Source organism: Ammospiza nelsoni, chromosome 4 (assembly GCF_027579445.1).
Source record: "Ammospiza nelsoni isolate bAmmNel1 chromosome 4, bAmmNel1.pri, whole genome shotgun sequence".
NCBI classification, from domain to species: Eukaryota; Metazoa; Chordata; class Aves; order Passeriformes; family Passerellidae; genus Ammospiza; species Ammospiza nelsoni.
This window is the reverse complement of record NC_080636.1, coordinates 67,933,008-67,960,141: the sequence shown is the minus strand read 5'-3', so window position 1 is coordinate 67,960,141 and position 27,134 is coordinate 67,933,008. Positions and strand designations below refer to the sequence as shown.

General features: G+C 41.1%; 2 protein-coding genes across 5 annotated transcripts; both read right to left on the bottom strand.

Moving 5' to 3' along the window:
- Positions 1-756: 756 nt before the first annotated feature.
- On the bottom strand, positions 757-12,460 carry LOC132072093 (alcohol dehydrogenase 1). Its single transcript, XM_059470094.1, has 9 exons — positions 12,234-12,460; positions 9,246-9,347; positions 7,912-8,050; positions 6,798-6,885; positions 6,470-6,689; positions 5,513-5,773; positions 4,882-5,017; positions 3,302-3,440; positions 757-1,888 (listed from the first exon to the last, which is right to left on the bottom strand). The coding sequence occupies exons 1-9, from the start codon at positions 12,249-12,251 to the stop codon at positions 1,864-1,866; spliced, it is 1,128 nt and encodes a 375-aa protein (XP_059326077.1). The 5' UTR covers positions 12,252-12,460; the 3' UTR covers positions 757-1,863.
- A 3,605-nt stretch (positions 12,461-16,065) lies between these two features.
- Positions 16,066-27,043, bottom strand: TRMT10A (tRNA methyltransferase 10A). 4 transcript variants are annotated; one of them, XM_059471088.1, is made up of 9 exons: positions 27,014-27,043; positions 25,615-25,906; positions 25,430-25,481; positions 24,454-24,612; positions 23,952-24,023; positions 23,428-23,502; positions 22,306-22,455; positions 21,637-21,742; positions 16,066-20,315 (listed from the first exon to the last, which is right to left on the bottom strand). In XM_059471088.1, the coding sequence occupies exons 2-9, from the start codon at positions 25,875-25,877 to the stop codon at positions 20,149-20,151; spliced, it is 1,044 nt and encodes a 347-aa protein (XP_059327071.1). In that variant the 5' UTR covers positions 25,878-25,906; positions 27,014-27,043; the 3' UTR covers positions 16,066-20,148. The 4 variants fall into 4 exon arrangements, with proteins under 4 accessions (XP_059327071.1, XP_059327070.1, XP_059327072.1 ...); XM_059471087.1 differs by lacking the exon at positions 27,014-27,043 and adding an exon at positions 26,915-26,990; XM_059471089.1 differs by lacking the exon at positions 27,014-27,043 and adding an exon at positions 26,573-26,738.
- Positions 27,044-27,134: the final 91 nt, after the last annotated feature.

Genomic DNA, 27,134 nt, shown 5'->3' with positions numbered 1-27,134 from the left:
AGGGTCTGCAGGGCAAAATAAGCTAGGAAAGTAGGAACTTTTTGTTGTTTCTCAGTCAGAATACACTTCATTCCTCCATGTGAAGACAGATCTAGATGGCTGCCTTATAAAATATCCCTAATAAAAATTATATAATGGGTTTATTGTTTTGGACTCCAGCAGCTATTGTACGAAAGATACTAACAGCTGGAATTTACTACGCTTGGCAGACGACAACCACAAAAATGGGCTTTGCATCATCCTGAAGAGGACAGAAGTGAGGTTTGTTGTACTTCAGCTCTTTTACACTGACGACTGAAGTTCAGCTCTCAATTGTTGTGTAAATTGAGTTTATAGAAATGTTTAAGGTTAAACTGTAATCTCTTGATTCTCAAATCATTAAACTGTGATCTCGTACTCAAATCATGAGACTAGCTGTGCCACTCAAAGGCCGTTTCTGCTGACAGGTAAGTCATCCGTAGCACAGTCCTCTTGCTTCACATGGCACCTCTTCTACCCAGGTGCCATGTGTGTGAGTGCCTGCAAGCTCTGATTAGTCCATGCTAAAGATATGTCAATGTTGACCATATTTGCCAAGATAGAAATAGCCTTGTTTCTGTTTCCACATTGCAAATTCAGAAAACTGTAAGATGCTCTATGTTTGGATTGTTGCAAACTGTTACCACTCACCTGTCTCTTCCCATTTATTCTGTATTCATACTTAAGAAATTAAGGAACCTCCCCTTTGTATAATGGAAACAAAAAACTTGATGCACGTTCGTGTTTCTTCACTCTGTTTCCCAAACTTCAGAGGCATTTGTATAAATTGGCCAAAGGTGTTAAACCACACTGATCAACAACTAAAACAGCCTCAAGACAGAGGCATAAAGGTAAAAAAATGCCAAACCACCAAATACAAACCATAACACAGAACAATAATATGCCAGTTTTACATAAAATATCTGGGAGTGGTAATCTGGTAAAATACTGAGTGGTGAGACATTCTACAGTACCTAAGTCTATGGAGATTCTCAGTTCAGTTGAAGAAAGAACAGAGATAATTTCTCCCAGGCCAAGCCTGGGAATCTTATAGGAAAGAATTAAAACAACTATTATCTCTCTTTCTGTAACTATTATTAATAGTTATGGTTCTTCACAGTGTGCTATTCATAGTCACCAGTAGTGTGAGATGTTTCTACTTTGAGACCAATCAAGTATCACTTTATTGAGTCACATTATAAGAGATCCATTACTTTCATTAAAGTTAGCCTTCTGATCCACCTGAAGACTGGAGTCTTTCTTTCCATCCCTGACTTGACAGCGTCATAAGTCTATGATTTACTTAAATTATTGATTCAAACACATGGTCACCATAAATTTTAATTTCTGCTATATCATTCCTTGCTTATTAGGCACTGGAATGATACAGTCCTTCAGGATGGATACACAGTTCTAATCTAGAGTTTCACTATGCTGAACTGCACCTACAAATTTCTTAAGCTTGCAGTGTTATGGAAGCCTAAACAAAGAGCATATTTCCTTTTTATTTTACTAAAAGATTGCATATTATAAGTAATTTGTAAAAATCCAAATTTTTAGAACATCTGTGACAGGAGCAAGTCCTGTAATTCATAACTGGATATTAAAATTGCAGCACAATATAAAGAATATAAAACAGGAATGAGGAGAGGGAGGTAGTAGGAAAAAGATGGTTTCATTTATAAATTCTGTTCTTGAAATGTGGGGTTTGAGCTTGATTCTTTTATTCAAGGGCAGTGGTAGATCCTTCAGGAAAGCCTTGGTCTGCATTTCATGTAAGTTGAATTGGAGGACGGTGAAGTTCATACTGGTGCTGAGCCATCCGCTGCTTAATGTCTGGGAATCCTAAAATGTCAGGACACTGCGGATGCTGCAGTATAAAAAGACAAGTTAGTGACTAGAAGATCCCCTGGGCTGGCATCAACAGAACACTGCTGTTTTCTCTTGTAATTTGTGCTATTGCTGTCAAACAGGTACTCCCTCCCTGCCTGCCCCCACCCCAGCCTGCAGCAAAATGACAGAACAGATGTGCAAACTTTGCTGCAGATGTGGAGAACAAAATTCACAGAAGACTGCAAAGCCCTCACTGATGAAGCCCAGGGCTCCTGGTAATTTATTACCAGCTACAGCCAGAGAAGTTCCTCAGAGAGGGGCTTGGACACATCTTTCCAATTACAGAGTAACTGGTACAGCTTACTCTGCTCTGAAATGCTGAAGTATTATACTCTGTAAAATGATCCGCTGCGATGTGCCTCCATCTTCACGATGACTATCAGTATCTTAGCAAAGCTGCTGGCATCTCTGTCCTCACCACTTTTCCATTTGTTATACTAAAGACTAAAACTAACATTTATAGCCTATGTAAAATAAGGACAGTCAAAAAATGAAGTGTGTGCTGCATCGTTAGAACCTGAGAACAAACCTCAGGGGCTGAAATTCTGCTGTTACTTGCTTTTATATTCAGAGCGAGGAACATCTAAAATAACTGCTAGCAAATGACAATGAAAAGAAAACATGAATGTAACTCTTCAGATTCTGTAAGTTATAAACATCTAGACCTTTCAGAGGGTAGTCTCCACACATACTAAGATATACAAATCTATTTCCTACTTCTTCTAAGGACAATTTTCAATTCCCGTGGTGAGTCTTGTTAAATGTCTCTGTCAAAAAATATTTCCAATTTCTTTACCCTGAGAAAACAGTCTGAGCTGAAATTTCATGTTATTTGAGGAATGCACAAGAGCTAAATTCCGAGTTTGCAATGTATATATATACCAAGTACTTTAACTTTTTAAAAGCTCTGATGCTCAAGGTAAAGTACCCAGTGATTTTAGACCAGTTGGACTGGGATTGTGTTCCCTAACTCACAAGAGAAATTGGCTATTTCTGTGTTCCTGCTCCTCATCCCGAAATGTTTCTTGGTATATGATGTAGCTAACCCTTGGCATTCAACAGCTTGGCACGCCTATGCTCCCTTGGTTGTGTGCTTTTTTCCAGTGAGTACTGGGACTTCCTCAATTGTGCAGTCTTTTCTCCCTCTGCCACCCAGTGTCTCTGCTCAAACCACAATCTGAAAGTTCCTCTGCAAGGGCCCGCTGCATTTCAGAAGCTGAAGGTTTACTGACTTTATGACTCCAGCTGCAGCCCATGGGAACACACTGGGAGGGATTAAAGGGCATGCTGGGCTGCCTTCCCCATTCTCTGCCATGAAGTCAGACTTTGTCTTACCATAGATCTCCTTTAGGTTATTTATACAGAACCTTTACAGTGAAATTATGCTTACCTCTTCCCTGTCCTTAGAAGATCAAATCCTTCATTGATCTTTGTGAAAGGTAGTGTGTGGGTTATTAGTGGATCCAGAACAAACTTTTTCTTCATGTAGTCAGCAACCAGTTTGGGAACTGCATCTTTACTCTTCCAGCCTGAAAAAATCCCCACAGAAAATGCACGATGAAATTAAATGCTTCTGAAAATTCATAAAACCCAGGGCAGCTTAAATTTTTAGATAAACTTTCTATGGCAGAGTAATGGGATGAAATGTGGCTGCATGGCTTTACCTTTGTAACACAGGGTGCCAGCAGAAAACATGGGACAAAGTGCAGCTATTCCACATATGGCAAACCCAGCAGACCAGTATAATTGTCAGTCTTTACAGAATCCAAACTTTCCCCCACATCAAGCACTTCCAACTTAATCACGTCACACAAAAGCCAGAGTGCTGACATCCGTGTTGGTAAGTTGAAACTTGATTGTCTGCTCAAAAGTGGGGAGCGGGTGGTGGATGTGTCTCTCTTTTATTATAAACACCACCAGATAAAGTGTCATAAATAGTAGACTGCCCTTCCAGAGGAACCTGATTTGTCTCTGCTATTTTATTCAGCTGTCTTTTTGAATACATAAGAGGAACAGGTCATGAGTGAGAAAACCTGTTGTTGGAAACAAGTTTTCTGTGGCCTTTGAGTTCAGTGAGCTAGGACTTCCTGAGTGTGGGACTGCTGAGAGAGCTCCAAAAAGAGAAAGAATGGGAAGGGATTCTTGGCAGCTGGCCAAGGGCTAAGCTGGGGGTCTGACCCCTGTGGAAATCAGCTGAGTATAAGCCCTGATGTCCTTTACAGTTCTGACACTCCATCTATCCTGCTATCTCTCCGTCTTTTTCTATTCCACTACTGCACTTGCTCTTTTCCTCTCCTCCCTCTGTCCTCTCTCCCTCTTTATGATTTTCTCTTTTTTTTTCTTTTTGCTTTATTTTCTATCCTTTATCTCCTCTTTTCTCTCTCCTTCTCATTTTTCTTCCTTTTTATTTTTATCTATCCTACTCCCTCCCTTCCCCCTCATTTTCCTTTTCTCTTTTGCTTCTCTCCCTTTTCTCTCATCTTCCTTCCTCCCTTCTTCCCTTCCCTTCTTTTTTCCTTTCCTTTCCTTTCCTTTCCTTTCCTTTCCTTTCCTTTCCTTTCCTTTCCTTTCCTTTCCTTTCCTTTCCTTTCCTTTCCTTTCCTTTCCTTTCCTTTCCTTTCCTTTCCTTTCCTTTCCTTTCCTTTCCTTTCCTTTCCTTTCCTTTCCTTTCCTTTCCTTCTCTTCTGCTCTATTTTCTGTTTTCTTATATCTCTCTTTGTCTCTTCTTCTCTTCCCTTTCTTCCCCCTCCCTCCCTCCCTCCCTCCCTCCCTCCCCTTCTGGTTTTTAGCTTCCTTCACTTGACATTATAGTTCCCGTAATTAATTCCATTTCAACTTCTTTATCAGCAAAACAACCGTCAATACTGCTTCCAATAACAGCCTGAGCAATTAATTTCATGTATCCTGTTTCAGTCAAGATGATTTACAAGTTTCTCAAGCCAGGTAAATCACATCTTTCCAAGTCCTTACCTCCAAAGACAGAGCCTTTCCAGCTGCGACCAGAGAAGAGGAGCATGGGATCAAAGGTGATCTTTTGTGCTGCAGGGGGCACTCCCACAATCACACTGACTCCGTAGTTATACTGACAACAGGCCAAGGCTGCAGCCTGCATTAGAGACAGAGGGACACCCAGGGTCAGGCAAGATTTGTCCTTGGGCACAGAAGTTTGAATTCCATCTCCTCCTCTCATGGCTCTGCTTGCAATTTTTTTGTAGCTGAAACCACATAAAAAATTGTCCATTTTATCTCCTCACACCATTGTATCTGCTCTCACTGGTGTTAAGTATATCCTAGCTTTGCTCTTCTTGCCCATTTTGTCTAAATTATTAGTGATAAGTCACTTTTGGAGAGCATGAGAAATATTGAGAAATATGTGACATGTAGCCACCCTGGTGTGGCCAGGGCACTACAGTGAAGTTCCCTTTCCTAAATTTCTGAGTATGCTTCTGTCCCTTCATCTCACTGGCCCACAGCTGGACTTCACAGGTTTGAAGTGAGCTTGGTACTTGGCCAGTGGTTCCCAGCTCCTCTTCATCCTCAGTGCTTGGTGGCTTGGTGAAGGGAGTGCTGAGGAGTGTCACCCCCTCCTTTGGTGGCATACCATGGTATCCGTACGGCCGATGACCTCGAAGGAGTAGTCCACACCCCCGCCGGTCATTTCCGTCAACACTTCATGGATGGGCTTATTGAAATCTTTGGGGTTGATGCAGTCAGTGGCTCCCAGCTCCTTGGCCTTGGCAAACTTGTCACTGTTGATGTCCACGGCAATGATGCGGGAAGCCCCGGCCACCTTGCAGCCCATGATAACGGAGAGGCCAACTCCTCCGAGGCCAAAAACAGCACAGGTGGAGCCTGGTTCCACCTGTAATAACAACCATGTAAACATGGCATAATGTTACAGGCTAGGGAAACTACCATGCACTTCCTCATTGTCAGCAGGATTTCACTTAAGCCACTTCTTGCAATTTAGAGAAATTCCTGCTGAGAAGGAATTTGCACATGCATACCTGCTAGTGCAGTAGCCAGCTGTACTGTTATAATGCTACGTGTGACTAAGAGGAATTCTCCCTAAAATACATTTCTGAGACCAGGTTTTCATTATATGTCTCAGCTTTGGGTTTAGACACACCTTTTTTTTATGACGCTTTATATTCCAGTGGTGTTAAGATCTGTAGTGTCACTCAACTCCTGACAGTGCCAGCTCTAAAACTCACATTCATATATTGCTACAATTGTGAGTGTTGCCTATATGTGTTGCTTCTATCTATTCCTATACTTTAGTTACAATAAAAAAAATTAACTCTGTTATAACATTTTTCTAGGGGTGATAAAGCTATAAGGGAAAACACTATAGATGGTAATAAATAATTTTACTGGATTTTGAATTGAAGACTTCTGAGTATACCCTAGAGACAGAATCTGAAGTAGGCAAAGAACTGGTATCTTCTTTCCGCAGAGTCTGTACCTTCTCGCTGCCATGCTGACAACCCACTTGCAGGCTACACAATCTTGAATAGACACCACAAAAAATATCAGAAACACCCAGCACAATATTTACCTTGGCAGTCTGCAGAGCAGCCCCGTAACCAGTTGAAAATCCACAGCCAATTAGACAAACTTTTTCCAGAGGAGCAGCGGAATCAATTTTGGCCACAGCAGATTCATGCAGTACTGTGTATTCAGTGAAGGTACTTGTACCAAGAAAATGGTGAATTGCTTTTCCTTTACAGGTGAATCTCGTGGTGCCATCAGCCATTAATCCACCACTTGTACCAAGACTGTTTGAAAGATGACCAGAAATAATGGCAAGTGAAACTTGTTGATAGTAATCCATTTTGGGTAAAGTCAAATTAAATTAGGGTTGTAAATAATCCAGAAAAACTCACTCAGTTTTACTGCACAGATTACTCTTGGTGTTTAAGCAGTTCTGGCACTCCCCACACTGTGGAACAAAGAGTGGAATAACCTTGTCTCCTAGAAATAAAACAGTAATGACAGAGGATTAAAAAGGCAAATAAGAAGCATGCAGGTAAAAACATGAAGTAAGTGTATTTAATCTCCAGGCAAATATACACTAGGAACACAGCCATGGTTTTATTTCCTTCTGCTACATTTTTAAGATGAACCATCTCTCTGTCTTTTATATAAAAGACATAATTAGGTCAAAGTTATTACAACTAATTTTGATACGCAAAATTTCTGGTGTCTTTCCACAGAACTGAGTGTGACCTATGTCATAAAACCATGTTATTTTCTCTTAATAATTTAACCCTTGTTAGAATTTTTTCCGTCCAATAAAAGTGTAGAGGAATCCCATCTCATCTTGCAGCACTTGGCTGAAAATTGTCGTCTTTCACTGACTATCTATGCACTGTGGTTCAAAGGGAACAGGGAGAGGAGCAGCTGGTCCAGATGAGTGTGCTCAGAGCAATCAGCCCTCAGGGAAAAGTGCTGCCTCACCTGCACTGGTGCTGCCCACATGCAAAGCCTGCAGGCAGGGTGGGCAACCCAGCTGTGCCCTGGTGCTTTTAAAGTGAGGTAAGACCTCAGTTCTGGTCAACTTAAGTCAATGGATTCTTTAGCTGTTAAGAGAATTAAAAGGTGTTTGACTTGTTTGTCATTTAGTGCTTTGCTTTGCCTTATCCTTGAGAAAGGTGAGCCACATAAACTGTTCAGAGAACCTGCAGCTAATGCCTGATTTCACATGAACAACAGCAAAGACTCTACGTTCTTAGTCCCACAACAGGAAAAGCATGATGTAGGTGGAAAGCAAGCTGCAGATGTTTTTTGCCAAAACCAAAAGAAATTGAGTAGAAAATCTGAAAGTATATTGGGGACACAGAAAGGCATAAACAGCAGGTTTATATCCTTTGAGGTATCCTTGAAAAAATTGAAATTGGAATATTTTCCTGCGCAGTAAAAATACTCACAAAAGAAATAATCTTTGACTTGAGGGTCTGGAAACTTAGCACAGGATTTGTTTTCAGTGCTGTTTCATACCTGGCTTGACTGCAGTCACTCCCTGCCCAACACTCTCCACAACACCAGCTGCTTCATGCCCAAGAATTATTGGAAAAGGCATAACCAGTGCACCAGTTATCACATGGTCATCAGAGCGGCAGATCCCAGTGGCCATGATCTGATTCACAGGAAAGACAAGAATATTTCTGCTTTTAACTGTGTCATGTCATATATGGAAGTGAAATGATATTCTAATTTGGAGAAGCCACTTGCTTCTCCCCAAAATCCAACATGCACACAATAAATCTACAGGTAAAACAAATTTAGCTGTCTAAGATTTTCATGGTGTTTATTAGTCTTTAATCTACACGGCAATGCCCCTTTGTGAATCTTTGCTATGCAGTACTGAGCTGTATGGGGAGTCCAATGGTTTTTCTGTAGAACCAATGTTCTAGCAATACAATTATATAGGGAGAACAGAGTAAATTAAATTATTCCTGATATTTATATATAAATACTTAAAAAGAAAAGTGTGAAATATTTAAAGAGTGTGAAATATTATATAAATATTATAAAATTATGTAAATACAAATTACCCATCACATATTATTGATAAACATATAAATATTGTGTATATTTTGTATTTATTACATTTAGATTATATGATAATGTATAATAGATATTTTATATAAATAATGTATTATAGAATGATTTTATATTATAGATAATTGCACAATAATTATGTTACTGTGCTGTGTATATATTTAAAATATTTGTATATATTACATTAAAAAATGTAGGCTACATAGTGTTTTATATGACATTTTGCCTTTTCTTCCAGCTAGAACAGCATTATTTCTTTTGAAATATTCAGGTATGTGTTTACAACTTTTATTCTGACAAATGGATTTGTCAACCCCATGACAGGGTTTTACTCACGTATGTAACACTTGAAACTGCTCAAAAATTAAGGCAGCTGCTACATTCCACTGAGGCCAATATCCAGGTAAAAAAGGAAGCTCCCAGGCCTAATGAGCTACTTCCTAGCACAGATTCAAACAAAGTAAAATAAATTTTCTTGCTCCACACTACAGAAAATTCTGATTTTTGCCTTGTACTGTAATTTTTTCAGCCTATTAGAAAAACAGATGTCAGTAAACAAAAAATACAACCCTGAAAAAATTATTTTTTTTAAAAGAACCTCATTATCAAATTAAGGACTTTAAATGTGTTTCATAGAAGCTGACTGATTAATAACTACTTTCTAGTAGAATGTTTTCTGACTGGGTTTTAAAAATTTATAGAACTAATTCCGATTAAAAGCAAGATAGAATGCAAGTCATAGGAGGTGTTTTAAATTTTATTTTCAATACCTTTACACGCACTTCATGTTCTTTTGGTGGGGCAACTTCCACATCCTCAATACTGAATGGTTTGTTGGCTTCCCACAGCACTGCTGCCTTGCATTTAATAACCTTCAAACAGAGCAAAGAAAATGGGAATGGCATTTGCATTTTCAAGTCACCACACAGATTCTTCCCTTTTGCATGTGAAACTCCTGCTCATATTTGTGTAGATGAGAGGGAAACTACAGGGAAGAAAACCAAACCAAGCAACAAAAAAGTCAACACCAAAGGTCAGTGTAAGCCTGCTTTTCCCCTCACCAAAATCATGTCTGACTTTGCTCATCATTCTGTCACTTCTGTCAAGTTTTCAGCCGCATCATGTGTAATAGTCTCCTAGGTAATGGGATACCCTACCCATTCTCATTGCTCCTTTGCGAACTTCCTTGGTCAATTTCTTTTCCTGTGTTGGATTACTTGTCTGCATTTCTATCTTCCTGAAGATGGCACACTAAATGATGTCACTTATCAGGCTGTGATGAAGTCTGTATTGCCTAGAACTGTCTGTGTTGGGAACTGACAAAATTGCTAAAAATGGAATTCAGAGCCTAGTACAGCTTTATAAAACTTCTAGTAGAGCTCAAGTTCAGGCATGAGGTGATGGCTGAAAGGACACCTGTGCAAACTGATGTAGCACTACACAGAGGTAATTTTGAACAGTCTCTTTAATTGCAGTATTATGCACGCTAAGGTACCCCCCTTCTCAGAAGGGATACTTGACTCAGGTGGATTTACTACCCAACTATCCAGACAGTTTTTTTTCCATCTCTTAGACTGAAGTTTGTCCATTAACTCTTCAGGCTTTGTCCAGGTAATGACAGGCTTTAGGGCGCCTCTGACCATCTGCCACTGAGAGAAAAATCCCCTCAGAACAGAGAAGAGCACTGTCCACACCTCATCCCAGGCTCTCAAACAGGTTTCCTCCCTGCAAGCTCAGTCCTAGTGTATTCAAAAGCAGTGGGACCTCTCTGTCCCCATAATTGCTGTTCCTCCTTGGAGGTGTTTGAAGATCTCATTCTAGGTCTTTAAACAACCCCAGTCCCTGAAATATTATTTTCCTGGGTGACACACTATAAAGTCCTCAGTCCTTCTGTTAAGTCTACTGACTGCAAGTGTCCAGGTGACATGATCTTGAAAAGGAAACAGAGGGGAATCAAATCTAGGATGCAAGAAGTTTAGCACATGCATATTTATCACGCGTGACCAGGACAACTTAACACCAGCGTGCTGCAAAAGTCACAGGGGAAAACAACAAACAAACAAATGTTTAGTATCAAAACTTTTGAAGTAGAAGTAGAAATAATGTCTGATTACCCACAAACTGAAAACTGGTAACAAAGAAAATAATTACTAGGAAATTCTAAACAAATAAAATAGCAGACTTCAGCAGCTAGACACAGAAGTGGGGTGGGCACAATGCTTTGAAAAAAAATGCATCAAGAGATATTTGCACTAAATTTAAATTTAATGTTTAGATGCAAGTGTGATTAGTGAAAAATTCACAAGTGTGGTCAAAGATCACATTTCAAATGGCACCAGCTTACCTAAAAAGGCAATATATATATTTGTATTGTATCCCACATAACACAGTGATGATCCCATGACTTGCACATGCAAAGCACATGTAGTGTTTCTAAGAACAAAGGTCAACAAGTGTGGATTGCCGAGAACAAACAAATCTCTCCTATAATGAGACATTATTAATTATGTATTTTTCTGACTGCTTAGTCCCTGTGAGCTTTTATGGATTGCAATAGGGTCCCACAGATGCAGCAACAGCACAATATCACCCACCTCATCTGCTAAGACAAGCACTGCCTTAACAGTTGTTTCTCTGCTCCTGTGTTCTACCAGCTGTGTGAGTTACTGCAGGGGGAGGGCAGGTGTAGAAACACACCCTTCTGCAGGACACACATTATGCTGTTTGGTTACATAAATTGCAACTGTAACTCCCGTGTTATTCTCAGATAAACATGGTGAAATCAAAGCAGTTAAGCTACATCACAACCCTTCATTTACTGATCTCCATCCTATGCTGAGTAGGGGACTGAACTTGGTGAATTTACCTACAGTAAGCTACAATTAATTTTGTATTTGCAGTAACTCAGAGTTAAAGAGCATTTTTTCCTCTCTCTTTTGGTTTTAGAATAGTGAAGATAGCTGGCAGTAACAGCAAATGATCTTAGTGCTATCTTAAGACACATTCTAGGAAGTTGCCTGCTTTCAGTTGTTTCCCATTTCTAGTTGCATGTCCCTTAATCCCTCTTGCAGATCCCTGGGTGCCTGTTAGCATCTGGCCAGCATTGCAAGAAGGAACATGTATTCGTATCAACCTCCATCTCTCTTGTAATCCAATTTCTAGCAAAGATATAACTTGAGTCACAGTTCAGTATTGCAGTATTGCATTGCATGCGAAATTTACTTCTGGTGTTCATTAACTAAAGTTTGAGACTTGTTATATGCATATTCAAATTTAATAACTGTCCTAATGGCAGCACAATTCACCCTGAAATTTCACACAATATTAGCTATATCTTCTTTTTAGAAAACAAGCTGATAGAATTATAAATTAAACTAAAAATAGTTTAAAAAATAGTTTAAACTGTAGGATCTCAGAGTGGAAATAAATACATTGATCTAAACATTTAGTACATTCTATCATATTTTAAACTATCCAGAGATTAAAAAGTTTGCTAACCCAGACAGGATGTTATACTTATTCTGGTGCTATTACCTTATGTTGCCTCAAATAAACTACTGCCTTGAAGAGTTAACAACCATTTCCTGAGAAACTACAGTAGCCTGCAAATAAAGGCAGCTCTTCTGTACCAGCTTCATCCTAAACTTTAACCTGTGCTATACCACCAGGACTTACAGTGTCCCTGCAAAGAATTCAGACTTAAAAATGCATTACTCAGCTGCAGCAAAGAAATTTTCCTAATACAAACTGTTGCTTACTTTGCCTGCCGTGCTCATGTTGACCGCTGTGTCTGTTTCAAAGCTTGCCACCGCTGATTTCCTGCACCAAGAACTCAGTTACCCGCAGAGCAGTTGGGTTGCTGGCACCACAAGCCCTCTCCAGCACACGGGAACCTGGCTGTGTGAAGTGCTCCCACAAGTGGACTGTTCTGATCTTTTAGCCAAGCCTCCCAGCTCAGAGCCCCACCCCTTAATCAGAAGAAGTGCTAGAATGACAGTGAAGCACTCATTGGATTAAACCTCACTCTTTCAGTGCTTCCCTCTTCTTGACTCCTTTGTCATGCTCTTCCTACCCTTTTTTTGCAGCTCACCTGTGGTTGCCCTCAATGTCATGGGGCAAAAGCAACAGCCCTGGTTAGAAGTTATTTCCCTTTTTCCACCTCCCTGGAAGCTGATCTCCCAACCCACTAGTCTCAGGGGCACTGTAGGTGCAAAGAGAAACGGAGAGAGTGCCTCTTGAATTCACAGCAACAGGGACACAGTGAGAACATGAAGGCTTTGCTGATGAACTTTGGTGACACTTGTAAGAGCCCAGCTCATCCATGAAGACATGGGATTGTGCAGATTGCTTAAGAATCATACACTGACTGTGTGCCTGTGGCTGTATGTGCTCCTGAATTCTTCGTGTTACAGTCCGGCTACTCATTAATCTGTTGGAATGGCTTTCACTTCACTGTGTCCAAGGACAATGTGCCAATCATGCTGAGGGCAGAACAAAAATCAGTAAGTCAGAAGTGCTGTGACAGAATGTTTCTTACCACATGGAACCCCCTGCTTGTTTTGTGCTTGACCTGTTGGTTCTGTCAATACCCACAAGCACAGCCCCATCACTGCTCACATGCCCGCACACTTCCCCTCTCCGGGCACGACACATTGCTGCAAGGGACTGGGTGGAAGTCGGCACTGCATGCCTTTCCTGGGGACTTCAAACCTCATCTATTTTTAAATTATGCCCAGCATCCTGAAATCAAGATTTTTCTTTCATAAACAAGTAAAAAAGAGATAAAATGCTGCATATAACCTTAGTAGTAATTACTAAGTATAGCTTTCTCTCATGTTTACCTGTATGACTGTAACTAATTCAAGAAGAGATTCTTCTCTTCCCTAGTCATACTGGCTACTCTATTTCTGATCCAGGCCAGGAAGCCACTGGCCTTCTTGGCTACCAGAGCACATGCTTACTTATGTTCAGCTGCTATCAACCAGCACCTCAGGTCCTTTTCCTCCAGGCAGCTTTTCCTGTGGTGCTGCCTGGGGTTGTTGTTACTGAGGGCTGGACTTGGCACTTGGCCTAGTTGAACATCTGTGCTGGTTTTGGCTCGTGCAGAGTTAGTTTTCTTCACTGTGGCTGGTTTGGGACTGGGTTTTGGATTCGTGCTGAACATAGGGCTGATAATGTAGGGATTTTTTGGTATTGCTAAGCATGGTTTATAGAGCCGAGACCTTTTCTGTGTTTCATATGGCCACACTGGTGAGGAAATTGGGGGTGTGTGGGAGGGGTGTGTGTGTGGGAGACCTCATGGTCTTTAGGCAAAAGGTGACAAGAAAAGAGACAGCACAGGGTTCCAGTGAAGCGTGAGCAGACTTGCATAACCATGTTGCAGAAGTTGCTTTATTTGCCTTGCTCTGCCCAATTCCTAAAGATAAATGAGGGTGAGGCTCCAGCTGAGGGCATACATGGAATGGCCCTGGAATGCAAGGAAACCACAGTGCCACCCCTTTACAACTTGCTTGCACAGGCCCTCAGCTGAACCCTTTGCCAGAAAATACTTAGCTGATCCCTAGATCTCTCCACTTTTAGGCCTGTCACTATGAAGAGAAATTTTTTCTGTGTTTATCTACATGTTGTGCAATTAAAATCTCTTCTTTCTGGTGACCAGTGACATGACCCAAGGGGATGGCATGAAGTTGTGTCAGGGGAGGTTTAAGTTGAATATTAGGAAAAGGTTTTTCACCTATAGGGTGATTGGGCACCTGAACAGGCTCCCCAAGGCAGTGGTCACAGCACCAGACTGACAGAATTCAAGAAGGGATTGGACAATGCTCTCAGGCAAAGGGTGTGACTCTTGGCGCTGCCCTGCACAAGGCCTGGAGTTGGACTTTGATGCAGGTCCCTTCCAATTAGAATAGCCTGTAATTCTATGGAGATATGATACATAATTCCTTTAACATTTTTTTTATCTCAATTTATCCAACTGAACATGATGCAGTAATATCCCCTCTCCAGTTATTTATTAACCTCAGCAGATTTCAGTGAAATATGTGTCAGAGGCTGAAGACAAAGAGCATACTGGAGGTGTTCAAGGCTGGTGAGCCTGCACACAGAAGCAGTGGGCAAAGGCCTGTTCTTGCCACTCCAGGTTATCTTCACTTGGGGACTGTAACTTGGGCAAATGTTAACATGAAACATTGACCATGCTCAGCAGATTGTAGCCATAGCTACAGTTTCTGCCTACAAGGCACTTGTAGCAAAGCGGTTCTTTGCTGCCACTTGCCAGGCAGCACAGCTTGCTTCCCACTCCTTACTCCTGCCAGGGCTGAGCAGCCTTGCACTGCTTGCCTGAAGCACTGCATGATGTTGACTGCAGGTGAAGAGAGCTAGTGCTTTCTGAAATAGCTTTCTTGTAATGAAAAATTAGTTCTGCACTGAACGTGGCTCTATTTAACAGGAGACTATTTTAACCACAGCTCAAGTGACCTAGAGAGAACCTGTTGTTCTCTAGCTCTTCAGAGAACAACAAAAAAAAGCTTTTAAGAGCAGTTATGCATCACAGATTTAACTGACAAATAATAAAATGCATACTAACTTTAGCTAAAACTTTAGAATTTTTAAAAAGAGGTTACTTCTTCCTTATCTACCATGTTGATTTTTAAGCTTACTAAAGTTACCTTTGTTTCTTTCCGACAGTCAACTTAGCTGTTAAGAAAAATAAACCTTCTGGGGGGTGTTTAAATTGAAAATCCAGCATTTCTTCTTACTGTGTGATAGCAATTTCCAAGTTACCCTCTTAAGAGTCACTTCCGAAGAACTTGGTAACACAAAAGCCCTGGAACACACATGTTAGCAGAAAATAGGAAAAAAAGAGCAACATTTCTGAAGTCCCACCCTACACGGTATAGAAGCTGTGACTGCTCCAACTCCTTTGTATTTTTCCACCTGCACATTTAAGAATGTCCACAAGATTAGGTATACAAAACCCTAAGTGCAAGTGCTCATTGTTATTGAAGTACAGAGATTGAGCAGAACTAGCTGGCAGGGCAAGTTATGCCCTTCAAAAAGTTTAGGGATTGTCTGAAGATTATACAAATGTGCATGACACGGCAATGGAGCTGAATTAAGCACATACAGGATGTCATCCAGTTTTGTGAGAACATGAACAAAGACATCCAGAAATAAACACCTTTCCAAACACACACAGGAAATAAATCGACTGCTCACAGGACAATGCCTTATTCATTTTAGTAAGCTGAAGAAATGCTAAAGCTGAAAGGTGTAAATTGGCTTGTGGGTTTAGAGCAAGTACTAGAAGAATTTGAAGGGGAAAATAATATTCAAGGAGAGTACTCAATCAAGCATCAACACCCCTTTTTAAAATAATGCTTTTCTTCCTTTTAGGCCTCTTATCACAGACAAACAAGGCAAACAAGAAATTAAAAAGCACATCTTACAGTACTTGAAATAAAAATGCAGCAAAAGGGAATAAAAACAAATCAAACATTTGATTATTTGGCTTTAGGATTGTCAGTAGTAGATGCTGTTGTTCTAGCTAACAAAGCCACCTTCTTGGAAGAGAGACAATTAAGGCACACATTTCAAAGATGGGCCAAAGTTTATTCAGCTTTAGATTTGGAAGTCACACTGAAGTCCACCTCTGCTTTTCAATAACTAATAAATTAGGATAAGAAGATAGTGTGCTTACTGATAGCTTATTTTAAAGCCCTCCTGCAGAATAAATGGATTCTTTACAATAATACGAGCCAATACCAATAATAGTGCAGTGAACCTGTAATCTTCAGTGTGATCTACAGCACAGCCTGAGCAATAAAAAGTTCTGTTTAAATCAGAGAAACACCAAACTCTTCAAAATTCCCTGACCTTATCCTCAAGCTCTAAGGATTTTAGAAATGCCACATCCTGCACCTGGTAGTCACATTACCCCAAGATTGCCCTGAGTGCATGTGTCTTGTCATGCACACAGGATTTTGGAATAACCATCAGTGTGGATCCCCTTGGACAGCTACACCCCTGAGCTCCATGCAAAACTCATCATTGTCAACTTTGTGACCAAAAGCCTCTGAGATGGGGCACTTCAGAGAGGCTCTTTTCTACTCAGGTGCTCTTCTGCACCTGATTCATATCTAGAATCAAACACTACTGCTCCATAAGCAAACATGGAGCACTATGGGACATATGGGACATATGGGACAATGAGCATATGGGACATGTGGAAGCCAAATCAAAGGCAAATTGAGCTGAATCCAGGAAATGGACAAGAAGGGGGAAAGTACAGCAACCTGCAGCAGTACAGTGTTTGGGAAATTGTCACAACATGGATGCAGATAAACACTGCTGAGGTTCCTGACTTCAGAAATCTGAACCACGGAGATAGAGGCTCAGTGGGAACAAAACAACAGGATTATTTATGGCACCTTGCTGTGGCCTCCCCACTGAATGCAACTAAAAGAAAGTTTGCCTATTTCAGTGAGGTTTGACTTTCTGCCACATCCCCTTCCTATTTTCTGTTTCTTTCTTTTCAGGTTCCTTGAGCCATACCTTCTTTATTGCCTTTCTAATGCTTTCCTACATAGGTTTAAAGACCTCTGGATATATTCTGCTGCCCAGCATGGCCGAGCAATAGTTCTGGGAGTACCTGAAATTTTACAAAGCTTAGGGATGAAAGTCAGAGCTTTCTTAAGCTCAGCAATGACGCCTGGTGGCGTTTCTTAAGCTCAGCAATGATGCCAGGTGTTTCACGCCTGGTGGTGAAACACAGGGATCCTGTTCTAGAGCTGTGCAGAGTGTTTTTTTAATGTTCTGTTCTTCAACATTGTGGCCCAGGAACAAATCACATTGGAGATCTCTAAGTCTTGGTTAGACAAGCATGTCAGAGCTGATCTTCACTGAGGACAGCAGTGTGAAGCAGAGAACTTCCCAGTGTGTTTTCCTACAGTTGCATTAACTTCATACACCTAAAGCTGGTTCAAAGAAAGATCTTTCTGTAAGTCCTAAAGCACTGTATGTAAATATTTATTTCTGGCATCAGAAACAAATTCCTTGTCATTTCTTATTATAAAACAGTACAGTGATTTATCTCTGCTTCCAGTGTAATGCATTTGTAGGCCATGCCTGAAATATGAAAGTGACCATCTTGAAAATATTGAGAGCAGCCAGGTCTGTAGATTGCAAATGAAGAATAAACGTGCTTTCTTAAGGAGCATGCCACAAGCTAGAACACCAGAGTGCCAAACACTGCTATAACTTGTACACACTATGTAAATCCAAAATGAAAAACAATTAAAAGTCCTCATCCTCACAGTGAAGAATTTCTTCCTAATATCTAACCTAAACCCACCCTCTGTCAGTTAAAAGCCATTCCTTCTTGTCCTATCACCACCTGTCCCTGTAAGAAGCACCTCTCCAGCTTTCCTGTAGGCTCCCTTCAGGTACTGGAAGGTGCTGTAAGGTGTCCCCAGAGCCTTCTCTTCTCCTGGGCTGAGCAGCACCAGCTCTCCCAGCCTGTATGCAGGAGAGGTGCTCCAGCACTCTGAGCATCTTCATGGCCTCCTCTGGACTTGCTCAAACATGGGCTTCATATGCTGTGAGCCCCAGCTCCGGCCACAGCAGTCCAGGCAGGGTCTCAGCAGAGCAGGAGGATCACCTTCCTTGAGCTGCTGTCATGCTTCTTATGATGGGGGACAGGCAGACCCCACTGTGTGGGTGAGACAAGCAACACATATGAACAGGCAGCAGCCACTGAGCTGTTGTGACACAGTGCAGTTGGCATGAGCTGCCTCTGAACAGCAATACACCCCAGACCATGTTTTCTTTCTATTTCTCCATAAACAGGTAAGCTTCAGATTTAAGCAACTGAATTTTAAAACATCTGGATGTGTGTATCTTATTTCACTGGTAATGTTGTAAGGCTGTGTTTTAAGTTGTACAACAGTTCTATAAGATGCTTTGGAACCCTTCCAGCATGTCTCTAAAAGCCTCCAGTTTGTCTGAGCTCCTATACTCTCAAGCCTGAGTAAATAAGGCACATGTATGAAATGGTCTTAAGGAAACCTTGGACAGACTGAAGAGTCTTAGATCAGGTTTAGTATGGGCTACGTGGATTAACATGAGGTTCTCTCAGCTGTAGAGGCGTAATTCCTTGAAATGTTACACATTTCAGTTAGAGAATCAGTGTTATACACGCTGGGTACACTTATGCTGCCTTTTTTGTTACAGAAATAAAACCAGCAATGCTTTTATGAAAAGGCTGATCTAGTTTCTGCAACAAAGCAATCACACTTTTGTAAAGCCTAAGAAAAGCCCCATGGATCTTCAGTAACAAACCATAATCCATCCTTTTAACAGAATAAACTTTTCTATTTGCCTTTTAGAAAGCATAGAGAGAAGTGCACTAAGAGTGTAAGTCATAACCAGCTGTGTGCCGAGCCTTCACAGACCATAGGGAGCCACAGGGATCCCACTTGCAGTCTCCACTTGAAAGCAGCAGCAATAAAGGGAAGAAGAAAAATGGGCAAAAGGCAAATCATAGCTGAATCAGCCCTCTGACTGCAGCTCAGCAGAGAGGAACACTTGGGATGCCATGACCTCAAGCTCTTCAGGCATGAGAAACCTGTGTGAGAGGTGCACTTATTCAGGCACTGCAGCCACCTGGCTACTCCCTGGAGAAGAGAGGGACAGGCAGGCTCACAGGGCTGAAGCAAAGCCTCACTTCCAGGATGTCCACTTCACTACTCTGCCACAGCACTGAAGTCAGGGGATGAATCAGAATCAGAACGTCCATCCAAGACTAAGATTATGATTTTTTTTTAAAGGAAAAATATCTGATAGACAATACAATACATACAGGATCCTGTGATTACACAGTAATACTGAATCTGAGTGACCTGTAAAGGAAGAGTTCCTCTCTCCTGGTGTTGTTCTGAGGCCATGTGATAAATTTTGCTGAGAATATGAAGGAATAATCAAAAGTGATTGAATCACCTCACTGTGCACCATGTGCCTACCAAGGCACAGGATTTGCACCTGTGCTAACACCCAACCCTCTCAAGCTCAAGTATAAAGCACTGGCTTAACCCCACATTCATACTTCACCTACTGACCCCAGCCAACTAAACACAATAGATAAATCAGGCAGTTCAGTTGCTTGTGATTCTCTGTTGAGATACTCAGGAAAATCAGAATTTTTGTTTGGAGTGTTCATGCACACTTTGCAGCAGGCACTAGTGGTACAGGTTTTGGAACCAAAGGAGCACTTGTCATTCACTGCTTTTAAGAAAACTTTTGAACAGAAATGGAGACAAGAATGTATACATTAAAATATTAACTACTAATGCTCTTGGAATTTACATCCAACTTGGTATGTATAAAAAATAATATTAAAAAAATTAAATTAAACAGCTTCCCTGGGAAAAAATGCAGCATTTTCCATTAATTTCTTTTTTTCCTCTCTCTTTTAAAAAGCTATTATATTGAAGTTTCAGGGTAAAACCTGCATTTAACTTAACCTTTCATACACAGAAACAGCTCTGGGACTACCGAGCACTGAGACAATTCAGCATTACAAGTGCTGCAGATGGTCTTTGAAGCAAAACTCCTTCCTGCCCCAGTTTTATTCCACAAACTGCATGTCTCGTCATTCCCATCATCCAATTCTGAAGCCTAGCTGCTGTCCGAGTCATTGTCTTCATCTTCTTTCCCAGACAGAGCATGTTTGGATGAATCATTGGCTTCTCCCAAAGGAACAGCCCCTTTCCTCTGTGGCAGGACACTGAAAAAGGCCTCCTTCCAGTCTCTCTTCTCCAGGTAAGCCAGGATGATCTCAAACACTGCAACATCAGAAAAGCCCATCAGCTTTTACAGGGAGGTAAGTGAATTGCTAATAGAAACACACCCCCAAATCCGTCTTTACAGAGGTTTAGGTGCATGCTCTTGTGGTTTCTTCAGAGCAGAGCTGATGAAATGCAGGCAGGAACAGACACTGCAATTCTGCTACTGCTGCAGCCCGAAGCCAAGCACAGCCCAAGTCTCCAGCTGCATGACAGTATTTCTGTTAGGAACTGAGACAAATACTTCAGTCTCACCAGTGCCTTCTGTACAGGCACCAATGCTTTCACATGTTTGATAGGAATCCTGCTGTGGATGCACTTGATTAAAGATTTTGACCCCTCCTAAAATTAGCTCTAATTAGCTTTTCCTTTCTATATAAAGCAACAGTGAAAGATCCAATTTTTGTAACATGTAAAATCTTAAAAATACATAAGTTTTTTTGATAATTTTTTGGACATTTTTTAAGTCCTGTGCCATACCATATTCGCCTCCATGCTTAAATAATCTTTATTATCTTGCAAATGCCAACCTCATTAAAATGGCACTTTCAGAAAATAAAGTTATCACTGAGCAATGTGTTACATAAAAAAATAAACTTGAAATAAAGTAAGGTAAGTTAAGCTAAAGAATGTGCAGTGGAGCGCAATAAAGGCATTGGCACCATGTCAAAAATTTCCATGAAGGTCTGAGTAGGCTGCATTTTGCATGTATTTTTGTTTAATGACACTGAAAGACAATCTAATAATAAAGCTGAAAGTTTAAAAGGAGCAGGATTCAAGGCTTGGTTAAGCCATTAATACTTCAATCAGAACCAGGAAATCAGGTAAAAATACAGTTATGAAAGTTCAGTAGCTGGAGTACTGCTGATACCAACTGAGGAAAGTCTACAGGTACTGAGGCAGTTACTGCTGAACAAAGCTGTTGAAAGAGGTGAAAACATCACACTCATTCATCCTCCCTTGGCATAAAATGTGTACCCTACAATAAAATACAATGTTGGATAGTTTTCAACATTTTACTCACTTATACAGTAAACCTGGAAACAAGACCAGGATGGTAAGAAAGCCACAAGTAATCCTCAGACAAGCCAACAGGACACAATGTTCACTTCTAAATGGCTAAGATGTCATTTACATTTAACCATATCTACAATATTTAAAGGTCAGGGCAATTAGTGTATTCTGAAGGCAACTAAATTCAAGAAATATCAACATAATAAAACAAGGTTTAGGCATCTGCACTACAGTGCAGTGGGTTTGAAGTGTGACTATTACAGGTACATTCTAAAATAATGTAATTGTTTTGTGATTTAGAACTTACCATGATTGACAGCTAACACCTTCCGACTGTTCATTTTGACAAAGTTTCCAAGTGGGAGCTGTGCGTGACCAATTCCCTGCTCTACAGCTTTTCTGTAAGTAATTCCCTGGGGAAAAGACACCAAAACAAGTGGATTGAGAATTACTGTTTCAGATGAGCCCATACAGATTCACTACAAGTATCATTTCCTGGCAAAAGTTTTGCCTGTGCTGCCATGGTGTTGCTTTAGAAGTTGGTTACAAAAAGAAACTTAACCGATTGGACAGCACCTTCATCAAGGGCTACCACCACTGGAAAACTCACTACTTTATATGATTTTCACATTGTGACCTGTGGTCAAAAGGACTGTAAATGAAACTTGTTCATGCAGCTGCAGCTCTAGAACCATCAGCTGTTGGCTGTTTTAAAGGCGAGCTTGTGTTAAAGTACAAAGATATTCAGGTTGTAGTCACTCAATATTTTTTTCAGAGGAAGAGTAAAGAATAAGAAAACTCTGGAACACAAGCCACTGCTACCACCACAAGTGTTTTTCACATTTCTTCAACATTTTTTAAAATTCTTTTTTGAAGAAGACTTCTCATTATTAATTATGTTAGTTTACACATGAACAGCAATAATGTCAAATAAGGCGCCAAAAAAAAGCTGCAAAGGAACAGACCCACAGCTTACCTTGTGGTGATTGTGATCCACCAGTCCTCCAATCACATAGGCTTTCTTCTCATCAAGCTCGCTGAGAACGTCTGGGGAATCTGAGGTAAGATATACTAGGTCTTCTTTCTTTATTAGCTCACTATAGTGCTCTGTTCTAATTTGGATATCCTCAAAAAAAGGTAGTTAAAAGAAGTTACATTCAACTGATGAATTGCTGGCCAAGCTTTACAGACCCATGATGGGACTGGCAAAATAAATCCAACAGTATGTGGTCATTCCACATTCCTCCTTCACGTTCAAATACGTAGCACAGTGCAGATTGATTTTCTCTGTAAACAATCCAGTCCCTAGAGCACTGATTTGTAAAAATAAACATGAAATTTTCTGAGACCCAGAAGAACTTTACACGTCCTTAAGTTCTTGTGATTCCTGTCAAACATTGCCATATTTCTCCTATGGATCCAAGTAGTTTTCAAGCCCGTTAAAAAAGTGAACCCAGAAGCAAACGCTTAGTTCACATTACTTGTTCAGTAAGAGAAGTTTATGCTAAGCTCTCATGGAGCAGCTATTGCACAAGAACTGCTGGAAACAGGACTGCTTTTATTTGTTCTAAGTGCTCCTCCTCTGCAGCTGTTGGAATAGTGGCTTAACAGGGAGTCACAAGGAAAACCAACAAGAGCTTGACCACAGGAGAAGCGACTTCTCTCCAGAACACTTCAGCGCTGAAAGGAACGTGATGAAAGTGAAAGTGCACACCAGAGAACCACATCCCAACTGGAAAGTCTTGTTTTGGACATGGATAAAAGAGCACTGCCAAGACAGACAACTGATGGAACTGCCTAAATCAAGGAGTCCTGCTCAGTCTATCAAGAATGGAATTTGTTAAAAAAAATAAGTGAAAATGGATTTGTGTGTAGTTTTTCAAGCAAAAAATCAAATCTAGATTCAAGAGAAGCAGTCTTTGGCTTATTAAAGTTAAATCAATTAAAAGGACAAAAAGCTACACTTTTTCAAATATGCTATTGCTCACATGTATTACAAAAACCCATGCTGAAAAAAATAATGTTCTTCACAACTAACAATATAGTTAACAACTACAATCAAGACTTTAACTTTTTACAGAAATACTCAAATATTCACCTTCCAATTCACCCATCCTTTGTCATTTTCGTTCATGTTTGTCTTCAGCTGTCCCCCATGGCTGGTCAAGTAAAACTTCAAACAGAACAAACAAGAGGTACAAAATACAAAAATGTCAATTTGCCACAATCTGTTTCCTCTCTTTCTACCCTTAACTGCTAGCTAAAACTCATATTTTTCAGATGGAAGTGGTACTAGGACTATATTCATATAGTTAGTGATACGTTTAAAAGACAAATTCAGACTTACAATGACTTTTTAAAAAATTCAGACTTACAATGACTTTTTAAAAAATCTGCCACAGCTAAAACCAAGAGTATCAACAGCCTCTTACTGGCACACCTGGATCTGGCACTTTTCATCTGCATGCACATACTGTTCCATATATAGGTGTATCCTTATAACATGTGTTATAATAGAAGTAATTTTCTTATGAAAGAGGCAGCTTAAATATTTTCTTTTCCTACTACAGTTCTCATGTTTGGTACTTGGCAACAGTCAGCGTTCAGTTTGTTCAAACTCACCTGCACAGGATGAAATGCCTTGCGGTTTTCTGCGTAACATCTCTGAATCTGCTTGTGAAGCTTCTTAACATCCTGTACACAACACAGTTTGTTTTTATTTAGTCCTTTATACAGACCATCACAAAATGCTTTACCATGAGCCAGTCAGAAGCTAAAGAGAGAAAAAGGAAGCTTTTAACTGGCTAAAGTGACTACTCAGAGAGTATGGGCATCAGATCCTGAGAGGAAAAGCACCCATTGTGAGGGGATTATGCTGACAAGGAGACAGACACATCTTCCACACAGGTGTACTTAGACACCTCTATGCATTGCGCCTGATTTACATTATTCTAGGGGAAAAAAAATCACAGGGATTTAATGAACATACAGAATTAATCTGAGGAATCAAACAGGTTTATCTCTGTGACAACACTCAGTCTGTAACCCATGGGAAAATCCTGAGAACATACAGTCTATATTTAAGAGAATTAAATATACCTAGTTAATCTGAAGCTCCTTTTACCTTTAACACCATCAGGTCATCAAAGCTGCAGTCCACGATGAGGCGAAGCGTGCTAGGAACAACTTCCCTGCGCATGCACTTTCTGCCATTCCCCTCACTACTGGAATCCAATTTTGACTGACGTTCCAGTTTTCTCTTCTGGCGTTTTTCTTTTCGTTTCTGCCTAAGTAAACAAACAAATCAATCCTCTAAAAGTGCTGCCAACTCTGCTGAGGTACTGTGTTGTGCACACAAATGCAGACTTCTAGGGCCAAAGTGGTTGTCCTGTGACTGTGATAGTTTAAACTCAGCCTGTTGCCTGCATTTGTGCCACACTGAGACCAGCACAAAACACACTCCCCCCACTTTTGTGAAGTTCTGTAAATATCTACAGACATCTGACACAAATTCAATTTGCTTAATTAACCCAATGCTGGGAGTCTCATGGATTTAAAGGTGTTCTGAGTCAAGTCTCGTAACAGAACTAGACAAAAAGTAGTTAGTTTACACATGAACAGCAATCACAGTATCAGGACCAGAATGAGGAAGACAATTTACATCCCGTTTCACTGCACAGTTTTTCAAAAGGCTTCTGAAGAAACTGTTCCATCCCCCTGTCCTCCTGACAGAAGCAGGCAGTTGGGAGATCAAATTTCAGAGACAGCAACAACCACTGTCTTGGGAAGGAGGACGTGGCAATCAGTGGGATAAGAATAAACCACCATCAGCACATCTGCAGATACACTTTCTCTCAACACATCAAAACAGAAGCTCTATATAAGTCAGCGTAACTTGTAGCACAGCACTTCATGTCTCAAATGCGGCTGCTTTTATTCAGTGTCTTTGTAAGAATCTCAAGTCTGACAGCACCAGGAAAAGAGGAACAAGGCCACACGTTCTGTCTCCCTTCTAACAAATAACAACATGCATGTTTGAATCCCCCCTCACATCCTCCTGAAGCCGAGGAACAATTCTAGTATGAGGAGGGGACGCTTACCTCTACAGCCTCTTGAGTGCAGACCAAGTGGCCTGGGGCTACTGCTTTAAACCTGGTGTGGGAGAAAACTGGTTCAACTGCCTTGATTTGATGAAGCAATTCACAAGCACATTCTGCTGACACATCGTTATTATTAGCACTAAATATTACATGGGAACCATGGGAAGCTGCTTTGCAAACCATACCTCCGTAGATCTTTCTGTTCTTCCCACTGCTTCTGCTTCAACAGCTTCTTCCTTTGCCTCTTGGACATGGACTCAAGGCATGAGCCTGCCTCCAGTCTCTCTACTGGATTGTCATTTGACTTCACCTTTCCGTCCACATCAGGAACTTCAGGGAATGGGGTATTTTCCATTGGCACCTCTGGACTGTCTGTGGGTGACTCAGATGACATTAGCTTTTGGCTGGGTTTTCTGACTTGTTTGTCAGCACATGCCGGATATTTCATTAAAAACAATTCTTCTGCTCACCAGTTCTCTAGGAAACAAAGTGATATAAGTGTCATTAACAAGATGTTAAACTAGAATAAACACCACTCAACACCTACTATAAGCCTGAATAAAGAATAAGAGAAGGCCTTTTTTGTTTGTTTAAAGCCTGTGCAAATAATAACATGGAACATTCTAAAAAGATTATAACCTATATTCTGAGAGTCTAAAATTCTGCCTGCTAGATCTGCAGGTAGTGAATAGCTTCTGATTAAAAACTTTGCAAAAGAACACCAGCATAAATTTAGGGAATCATACTGAATCAAATGTAATATAACAAAAAGTAATAGCAGGACGTGTACACAAACACAAAAAATTAAGGACGTGTCTTACAATATAACTACAGCAGCATATTAGAGAAATATGTAATATAGAAGTATGTAATTTTAAAGTGACTAAAGCCATTTGGGGGGGAAAAAAAGAAGTATGAACGAGCTGTACTCCTTCAAAATTAATTTTTATTTCTCCCGAAAACAAAAGACACTGGCCACTAAAAGACACTGACCACTGTCAGAAGACAAACACAAGTAAAAGGATGAACAACTGTTATTCAGCAAAACACTCTCAGTTCAAACCAACTACAGTTATAACCAGTCCTTTCCCATGGCTAGCACGATTTTTCCGCACTAGCAGCTCGTCTGTGCTCGACACTCACACAATTCCCCAAGGACAACTTCACCGGAGAACGCTGCATCTCCACCAGGCAGGAAACAGCAACCCCCTGCTGCCTGCAGCGGCAGCACAGACAGGAAACACAGCGCAGCAGAAACCCAGCGGAGCTTTTGCTGGCACATCCCTATTTCCCTGTGTGAGGGCGTTCGCACACCGAGCCCTGCACACCTGAGTGCCTGCATACAGGCGCACAGACACACATACACATACACATACACACACACACACACAGACGCAAGCACACGTGTATCTACACACGGACACGCCATACGCCCCTCATGACTGCAGAGGGCAGGCCGCAGGCCCGCGGAGGGCCGTGACCCACCCCGGCGGCGGGGCCGGGCCGGGCGCGGAGCGGGTCCGCGCTGAGGGCCCCTGGGGGCCGCCATGTTCCCCCCCCCGCCCCCGAGGGGCCGCAACGTACCCGCGAGCCGCCCCGCGCGCGGCCGGCGTGGGAAGGGGCGGAGCCGCGCACGCGCAGGCGCGCGCGAGAGGGAAGCAGAGCGGCGTCCGCGTGAGGCCGCCGGGCTGGGCGCCCCCCAGCG